General features: G+C 35.6%; 1 protein-coding gene across 1 annotated transcript; it reads right to left on the reverse strand.

The window, feature by feature from the left end:
* Positions 1 to 9779: 9779 nt before the first annotated feature.
* Positions 9780 to 10277, reverse strand: LOC134697730 (uncharacterized). Its single transcript, XM_063560015.1, has one exon. It carries the CDS (start codon positions 10275 to 10277, stop codon positions 9780 to 9782), a length of 498 nt encoding a protein of 165 aa, XP_063416085.1.
* Positions 10278 to 10603: the final 326 nt, after the last annotated feature.

The raw sequence follows: 10603 nt of genomic DNA on the forward strand, positions 1-10603 counted from the left end.
AGCCATAATCTAGTTTAGATCGAACAAGAGATCTATATAAATTGAGTAAAATGTTGCGATCAGCACCCCAGTCAGTGCTGCCGACAACTTTTAAAATATCTAAAGCTTTTAAACATCTCGCTTTTAACATTTTGATATGGGGTAGAAAGGTTAACTTTTTATCGAAAAGTAAACCAAGAAATTTGGTTTCATCAACCATTTTAATTGGGTTGCCGTACAAAGTTAGTTCTGGATCAAGATGCAATTTTCTTTTGTTACAAAAATGCATCCCGACCGTTTTTGAAGTGGAAAATTTAAAACCATTTTCCGAGGCCCATTTTTCAATTCTTCCAAGACATAATTGTAATTGTCTTTCAATGTTATTCATATTTTTGCCTCTGTTACATATTAAAAAATCATCAACGTACAATGAACCTTCAATATTACTTTTTAAAACTTCAACAAGGCTGTTGATTTTAAGACTAAATAATGTAACAGATAAAATACTGCCCTGAGGAACACCCATCTCTTGATCATACAGATCAGACATGGTCGAATTAACTCTAACATTAAATTGTCTGTTAGAAAGAAAATTAGAAATAAAATTAGGCATATTGCCTTTCAACCCCATATCAAATAGATCTTTTAAAATACCACATTTCCATGCAGTATCATAGGCCTTCTCAAGGTCGAAAAAGACCGACACCACATGTTCATTTTTCGCAAAACCATTACGGACAAATGATTCGAATCGAACAAAATGATCAAGAGTACTGCGACCCTGTCGGAATCCACACTGGATATTGGCTAATAGCCCATTGGATTCCAGGAACCAAACAAGGCGATCATTGACCATCCGTTCGAGTGTTTTACAGACACAACTGGTAAGAGCAATTGGTCGATAATTAATAGGATCCGTATGATCTTTACTTGGTTTTGGAATAGGCACGACGGTTGCAAGCTTCCAGATTGATGGTAAATCACCAGATTCCCAGATGTTATTCATGAGCTGCAAGAGAGCTTCTAGCGAGGAATCTGGCAAGTGTTTTAAGAGTTGGTAGTGAATATTATCAGGCCCACAAGCTGTATCATGGGCTTTTGACAGAGATGTTTTAAGTTCTTCAAGAGAAAATAGTTTATTATAATTTTCACCATTTTTTGATTTAAAGTTTAATTTAATTTTTTCTTTTTGTTTTTTAACTTTTTTAAAGTCTTCCCTGTAGTTGTTACAAGAAGAAGACTTCGCAAAAGTTTCACCAAGTTTGTTGTCAATATCCTTTTCAGATGTTAATAAATCATTGCCGTTTTTCAAATGTTTTACAGTGGCTTTAGAATTTTTACCTTTTATTTTATTTACCATATTCCAAACTTTTGTCATCGGAGTGCGAGATGTAATCCCCGAGACAAATTTTTTCCAGGATGTTCGTCGGGCTTGCCTACAAGTCCGCCGTGCCTTAGCGCGAAAAATACGGAAATTACTCAAGTTTTCCGTCGTTGGTTGTTGATTGAACCGTCTTTCAGATTTTTTACGGTCACCTATGGCTTGATCACATGCGTCATCAAACCATGGTTTACTGGGATGTTTTGGATTGCCGAGGTCTTAGGAATAGTTCTGTCAGCAATTGACGTTAGGACTGTATTAAAAGTTAAAATTGGATCTTGCACAGTCTCAAACATCTTTGACTGAAGTTCCGCTCGACAGAGATTCTCAAACAAGGACCAGTCCGCCTTGTCAAGTTTCCAACGTGGTACTCTCTGTTGGGCAGAATTAAAAAGATGTTCAAGTACTATTGGAAAATGATCACTTCCACATAGATCATCATGAACACGCCATGAATAATCCAGAAGCAGAGAGTGATCGCATATAGTGATATCAATAGAAGAATAAGACCCGTTTCCAGGATGAAGATACGTATTAGATCCATCATTAAAAATGCATAATCCTTCTTGAGAGACAAAGTCCTCAATGATCTTACCTTTGGCATTATGAGTCTTGCTACCCCATAATGGATTGTGGGCATTGAAGTCTCCCATAAGTATAAATGGTGAGGGTAATTGATCAGTGAGGTTTTTGAGTTTTGCTTTATCGATAATTGAATTAGGTGGAATATATATCGAACATAATGTAATTGTTTTGTCTAATGATAAACGAATTGCAACTGCTTGCAGATCCGTTGTGAGTTGGACTGTGCTATGAATAACGTTGTCCTTCACAAAAATGGATGATCCGCCTGCAGCACGTTCATCTACCTTAGAAAATGTGCTATACATGTTGTATCCTTTTAAAGATACGTTGTCACTTTCTTTTAGATGAGTTTCATGAAGACAAAATGCAATAGGTAAAAAAGACTGAACTAGAAGTGTTAACTCGAGAAGATTTATTTTAAAACCTCGGCAATTCCATTGGATTATATTTGTCATTATTTAAAGAAAGAAGGGCGAATGCTGTCGAGTTTGCCAGCATTCTTATTTCGCTCACCCTGAGATCGGGATCTTTCGGGTGGCGGAACAATTTCGGTTTCCATTTCAGTTTCGTCGATAAGTGTTGTAAATCTGTTGTGCGAGGAGAGTCGTCGATTTCCAGGACTACGCGCAGCTGGTGTTACTCCGCCTCGACCCCTACCCCGCGACCTCGAATCAGAAGACTTCTGAGAGGATGTATTTCCTGGCTTCTTTTGGACATCCTTCTTTTCTTGAGAACGAAGAGGAGATGGGGCTCTGGTAGACTGTGTACTGGACGAAGAAGATACCTTCGTGGATGCAGATGAAGGAAGACTTTTGGAGGTGGAAGAATCATCTATGTCATTGGGAAGATCCCAGACAGATTCACCGCTCCAACTGTGTATTTCTACTGTTTCTTTTTTATTTGATGTTTTTTCTCATTTTTGTTTTGTGATGATAGTGAGCTCTGTAGGGAAGATTGAGTTGACTGAGTACTGGTTTTGGAAGATATTGGTTTTCTTGGAATTAATATTTGATCGGTAGGTTCTGTTTCAACAGGCAGCATTTTAAAATTGTCCGCTTCAATTGGCCAAGTCATGCGAGTTTGTGTATTCTCGTGACTGAATGAGCGGACAACTTTGCTGGCGTACGATGGTCTGTTTGAAACAAGGAGATCATTCGAAACAGAAGCTATCTGTTTAGCTTCTGGGTAACTAATGTTTCTTTCTGTTTTAATTTTAATAATATTTTTTCTTTAAGGTAAACAGGGCAGTCCCTAGACGATGAAAAATGGGATTCACCACAGTTTACACATTTAGAAGATTCAGATTGACAGTGTGTTCCCTCGTGTCCTTCGTCAGAACACTTGAAGCATCTCTGCTTACCACGACATTGTTTGCTTCCATGACCAAACTTTTGACAAGTAAAGCATCGAATTGGGTTTGGGATAAACATGTCAACTCTGATTCCGAAGCAACCTAAAGTAATAGATGGAAGAGGAGTTGGAGTTCTAAAGGTCAAAAGATAAGTATTTAATTTGATTATATTTCCATTCTTTTTAATTTGAAATCTAATTACATTAGTTACACCTTGGCTTGAAAGTTCCTCACCGATTTCTTCCACGGTAAGGTCACCAAGGTATTGACTTCTGTCTCGAATGATCCCCTTACAGCTGTTCAAACTGTTATGAGGAGAGGCAGAAACAGGAAAGTTTGATATTGTAGACATTGTAAGTAAATTTGTTGATTGACTTTTGTTGGAACATTCAACCAACAAATTGCCAGATCTCATTTTTGAAACTTTTTTAACAGTACCAGCAACGCTTTAAATTTTTTTGTGAATTACCAAGGGCGATATTTTTGAAATTGGTTTTTCTTCTGTTCCTTTTATTACAATAAATCTGGGCCAACTGTCATCTTCCCGACAGGGCTCTGAATCATCACATTTTCTATTCTTATGTATTAAAGCTGATTTAGAGGGTTTGTTTTGTTGTGCCATATGAAAGGAGAAAGATTCACCATTCTTGCCATCCACCCACCTCGGAGTGCCTACAAGGGCGATGCTGTGTTTCCGTGGCGAACCGGGATCGAGTGCTAATGCTGAAAACGAGCTCCAAATATAATGTAGCTGGTCCTCAAAATCAGCACCCAAGACCCACTGCGGAAAGCACCAGATGTTCCAAGAATAGTATACTCAAGCAGAGCGTATCCATCAAGCGAAAAAGAAAGCGTACCACTTGATTGACCCATGAGCCATCGCCTTCTTCAGTTATCCAAAATATAAATAACTTAATTTAAAATACATGTGTATATTATGAAAATTGTTACAAGAAAGCTTATTGTTGAGGATTAACTGAAGGGCTCGACATGATCAGCCGATTGATCGAACCGGGTCCATCCGACCTCCCGTTTAGATGATTTCGAAGCCAAAGCAGCTTATTGAACTATAGTCTCGTCCGTCCGGGTATTTTCTGACCGTAAGGAGTCTGGCTATAGCCCTCATCCACTAGGATCTCGTCAACCACCGACACGGGTAGCAACCGACGGCAAACGGGTTGGAGAGCCTATTTTATTTAAAACATCGGGCATCTCACGATGTTCGGATCACTTTAGTCTGGTCTCTACCCTTCGACCTGTCCAGCATGGGTAACCCTACCAGGAGACGAAGCTCCAGCTGGCATAGCTCTTGGGGTCACTGAGACACGCAAGCCCTCCGACCACGGCAAGGATAGCGATCCACCGGAGGGCAAAGAGACAACAACCCAACCAAATAAAAAAACAACAGCAGAAGGTCACCGACAGGTCTTCAATGTAGCGAGAAATTCCCGCACCCGGAGGCGTCCTTCAGCTGGCCCCTAAACAAATATATACTAGTTCAGTGATAATGAACGCCATACTAATTTCCAAATTGTACACAAGAAACTAATATAAAAATAATACAAGACTAACAAAGGCCAGAGGCTCCTGACTTGGGACAGGCGCAAAAATACGGCGGGGTTAAACATGTTTGTGAGATCTCAACCCTCCCCCTATACCTCTAACCAATGTAGAAAAATAAACGCATAACAATACGCACATTATAAATTCAGTTCAAGAGAAGTCCGAGTCTGATGTCAGAAGATGTAACCAAAGAAAATAAACAAAATGACAATAATACATAAATAACAACAGACTACTAGCAGTTAACTGACATGCCAGCTCCAGACTTCAATTAAACTGACTGAAAGATTATGATTTCATCATATGAACATCAGGCACAATCCTTCCCGTTAGGGGTTTAGTATCATACCATCATAACATATATGAGAAGAACATAACCCGTGTCATGCCAACAACTGTTTTTAGAATAAATGTCTTTAGTTCCGACGCAAAGACCTTATCCGTGACTCAATATTAACGCCAAAATATGCAATCTTTAATGACTTGACAACAGTATCGTAATTATATCCCTTCTTAATCAGTCTATTTAAAGGTTTTGTAAGTTTCTGAGGTGAATACTGACACATTTGTGCTTTATAAAGAATATTTCCATAAAAAATTGGATGTGAAATACCTGAACGTATAAAAAGTCTGCATGTTGAGCTATATTTACGAATGATGTCTTTGTACCGATGATAAAATTTAGTAAAAGTTTTGACTAGTTTGTGATATCGAAAACCCTGGTGTAATAATTTTTCAGTTATACATAAATTTCTCTCGTTAAAATCTAAAACATTGTTACAAACACGAGCGAATCGTACAAGTTGAGATATATAAACACCGTAAGATGGTGACAAGGGAACGCCACCATCTAAAAACGGATAATTAACGATAGGAAATGAAAACTCATCCCTTTTATCATTAATTTTAGTATTCAGCTTTCCGTTAGTGATATAGATATCAAGATCGAGGAAAGGGCAGTGGTCATTATTAGTATTAGCTTTATTTAAAGTAAGTTCAGCAGGATAAATTTCATTAATATACATACTGAAGTCGTCATTATTGAGAGCCAAATTATCATCCAAATATCTAAAAGTATTATTAAATTTGTTTATCAGATGTTGTTTTGATGGGTCTTTGCTTATTTTTGTCATAAATTGTAACTCATAACAATACAAAAAGAGATCCGCAATAAGTGGTGCACAGTAAGTCCCCATTGGAATTCCGATAATATGACGATATACGGAATCCCCAAAGCGAACAAAAATGTTATCTAGTAAAAATTCAAGGGCACATATAGTATCAAAGCATGTCCAATTAACATAGTTTTTTTGTTTATTGCTACTAAAAAATGATATAGATTGGTTAAAACAAAGTAAAATCACTATAGTACTTAAACATTTTTAAAATTACTACTATTTGGTCAGGAATAAATGTTTATTTACAGTCACTACCACATGCACACGAGGCAGTGAACGGGAGACCCGATTTTCCACATTAACAATACCCGCCGCATCCTTTCTTAAATCCACAAGTACAAGCTTCTGACAAAATAAAGAGGCCTCATAAAGATTCTTTTTAAAGGGATCTTCTTTGTTTCTTCGCCATCCGTAAGCGTCAGGACTGTGTAGCATAAGAGCTAATCTACTGCTAGTCCCTTAAACACCTGCAATAGTATATTGCACGTTTTGCATGCTTGAAAAAACTATAGACCAAGTTGAGGGAATAGCCTCAATAGTAATAAGCCTTCCCTGTGGTGCAACTAGTTATTGTCTTGCTTCGTTAACCATGTTTGCTCCATCTGATAAGTTTGTGCGATCTTGCAGTATAACCCCGGTGATTTAGGCTGATCAATCATCATTCTTTATGTTAAAGTCACATCTTCAAATGGGTATTATTTCCTTACCTTAATACAATACCTTGAAACTGTATTACGATTGGATGAAGTCTTGGATGCGTATGGTAGTTATAGCAACAAATGCTCAGGATATTCTATCTTATCTACCACGTGATGTATTTCAAGTTTAGCACCAAGTTTACATAAGAGGCAGACTCTAGAATCATGGTGCAGGTGTCTGATGCAGTGAAACACGAACTTAAACGAGCCATTATTCGAACAGCCGTTAATGATGATGCTGTCATTACTATTTTGCTATTCCGTGCCATAAGGGTAGACGAACTATGGATTGTGATTGAGAGGGCAAAAGACTTTGGATTAATATTTATCCATGGCTTTTCAAATGCATTAGGTAATGAGTGATCACACACACTTTTACCGGTTGTGATATGGTTCTCTCTTTGCCTGAAAAGAAAAGGACAGACTGCTAGGGAGACATTGATGGCATTTGAAGATGTGACTTTAACATAAAGAATGTTGCTTTATCAGCCGAAATCGACCAGGGTTTTACTGTAAGATCGCACAAACTTAACAGATGGGTATAACATGATTAACGAAGCAAGAAAAAAAATATTTGCGCAAAAGGAAAGGTTTTTTTAGTCTATTCCCTCATCCTGGTCTGGTCTTTTCCAGCATGTAAAACATGCAATATACTAAGGCAAATGTTTAGGGAGACAGACTTGGGATTGGCTCTTATGCTACCCAGTCCAGGCGCAAATGAATGGTGAAGGGACAAAGAAGAACACTTTTAAAAAACTCTTTGTTGAGGCCTCATCATTTTGTCAGAAGCTTGTACATTTTGGATGTAAGAAAGGTTGTTGTTAATGTGGAAAATCAGGTCTCCCGTGCACTGCAATGTTTGCATGTTGTGGTGACCGTTATTTTTATAAATAATCCCTTTCGTGTCAATTTTGTTGATTCACATGACCATGATATGAATTATAAGCATAATAAAGTTAAAAAAATGGTGACTTTAATCAACTGATGTCCTTTATTTAAGTATATATTGTGTATGTGTTTTAGGTTACAACAATATGCACTATTTTTTGTAATTTATTTTTATTTCATCTGAAAATACACCAAGTATATATTGTGATATATAATTATATAGTTATTTCATAAGACATATGTTGATATTTAATTTTGCTATAACAGTCTAAAATTAAAAAGTTAGTTATGCTAATTAGTCTAAATTTTCTACCAGATCATACACATCTTTTATCACTCTAGATTAGAATACCGGAATATGCTGATCAGGTTAATGATGGGATCAGCCTTCTCTAGCCACATGCATCACTCCCTATACAATGATGTTGAACATGAGAGGTACCAGGAGAGGCTACCAGAGATCATTAACAGATAACATATTGGACAACATGTTGGACAGAGTCACATAAATAAATGTCAACCTAAGTCAAGGGGAGATAATTCAAATACAATCAAACAAAAACTAGTATATCAATATATATAACATGTATAACAATAGCAATAAACATAGATAGTACTTTTAATATGCACACAAATCACTGTCCAGTTGTGTTGTGCATCAACATATAATTAATTCTACATGAACTATTATAAAGCATTAAGTAAGTACAAAATAGAAAGATCTCTCCTCACATGTGAACTATGTTTTTAATTAATTCCCATTTACAATCAAATTTCCCTCTTGCTCTAGGGGATCTGTAAAAGGAGGTAGATATTTTTTCTATTTGGTAGGAATTTTTAATCATAGCTATGACAGCCGTAAGAGTCGGTAATGAAGTATTAAAGCGACATGTATAAATATTTAACCAGAATAGTGAATAAGTTTAGGGAAATATCCCAAGACTCTGACCCAAGAACAGTGTTTTCCACTTTAAGAATTAAAGTTAAATTATTTTCAACTTGAAAAAGTGCTGCAATGTCTAACCACAAATTTCTAACTAGGTTACATTCCCAGAATAGGTGACTTATAGTTTCTTTAGTTTCATTACAGAAACTACATAAATTAGTTTCTTTTAACCCATATTTCTGCAATAATGCATTTGTAGCAAGAGTTCTATGTAAAATCTTGAACTGGAACATACTAAATTTGTTGTTCTTAGTGCAACAAAAGGGTAAACTATAGATGAAATCCCAATTTTCTATATGAGTGCCTAGTTCCTTACACATTTTGTCTTCTTGTTTTGTAGGACATTCTGTATACAATGACAAGATTTTTTTATAAAAGAACTGACATGACTTTTTATTGTTTTTTTTATAAATTCAAATTTATCGTTAGATATGTGCGTAATTTTCTCTGAAGTAGTGATTAAATTTTTCCAGTCTTTTGGTATCATATGCAGCAAAGAGTGGTATTCCAAGAAATTAATTTTAAGATTATATTTTTCGCAGAATTCCTTTAAAGTAAAAAAACTCTTGTTTAGCCATATGGATTGTTTCATGATCCCTTCAACAGTGTCATTAGTGACAGTGTTTAGGATATTCCAGTTTAGTAAAATATCTTTCCAGAAATTATTAAAATTTGAAGAAATCTTTTGGATACCATCAGGGGTCATCAACCATATTTTGTCTGCTCCTAATCTGTTGTATTGATCTATTAACAATGTTTTCCGTGGGGATATATTCAAGGGGTCTAAAAGTTTATTTATCCATGTCATCTTTAATGAATAACAAATGGATCTTATATCTGGCATTTTCAACCCTCCATTTTTAAATAACCTTATCATAACTTTTCTTTTAATCTTGTCTGGTTTTCCTGACCACAAGAAATTAAAAAAAATAATTTTGGATTTCTTTTATTTTATCATCCGGCGGGTTTGGCAAAACTGTCAATGATTGAATTAGAATAGGTAGAGCAAGTGATTTAATGACAGTGATCTTTCCCATATATATTAAATCTCTATAAACCCATGAATTTAGCAGGCTCTGTATTTTTTTATTTTTTCTTCAAAATTTACAAGCGTTTTATTTTCACTGAACAGATCAAATTTTATTCCTAAAAGTTTAAATTTTCCTGAATGATTCCAGTTTAAATTTCTTGTAGTTGTTAATTTATCCCTTCAGTGAATCTTTGACCCAATCCATATGGCTTCAGTTTTATCAAAATTAGCCCTAAGTCCCGCACACTCAGAATTTTTTTCTAAAGTATATAAACATTTTTCTAAAGATTGCTCATCTTCATCTAATAAGAGACACGAGTCATCTGCATACTGGCTTAGTAGATACTCAGAATCATTTATTTTCATACCATTTATATCTGGGTTATTTTTAAGAGCAGCACTCATAAGTTCTAAAGATAATATAAAGAGATATAGAGATAGAGGATCACCTTGTCTAACACCCCGCCCAATATTAAAAAATTGAGAGCAATGTCCATTATTTATAATACAGCTTTGAGATTCTGAATATAAGGTCTTGACCCATCTACAAAAAATAGGACCAAATCCTAGAAAAGACAAAGCGAAGTCTATAAATGACCACTCAAGAGTATCAAAAGCTTTCTCAAAGTCTAATAAAAGTAAAAGACCTGGTAGATTATCATCTTCTGCCTTTTCCATAATGTCAAAAATAAGCCTGGTACATTCTCCAATATACCTACCCTTTATGAAACCTTGCTGTGTTTCACTAATTATATCCCCAAGAAAAGGTTTTATTCTATTTGCTAATGCAATTTTTGTATCAACATTTAATAAAGTGATAGGTCTCCCGTTTTTTAATTGAAATTTTGATTTACCCTCTTTTGGAATGCATGTTATTACTCCCCGTTTCTGACTAACCGAAAAAGATCCAGTTTCTAAGCTATAATTAAAAGATTTTATAATAAACTTATGGAGGTCTATCCAAAAAAAATTATAAAATTCTGTTGTAAATCCATCCATTCCTG

This window comes from Mytilus trossulus, chromosome 14 (genome assembly GCF_036588685.1).
Source record: "Mytilus trossulus isolate FHL-02 chromosome 14, PNRI_Mtr1.1.1.hap1, whole genome shotgun sequence".
Classification (NCBI taxonomy): domain Eukaryota; kingdom Metazoa; phylum Mollusca; class Bivalvia; order Mytilida; family Mytilidae; genus Mytilus; species Mytilus trossulus.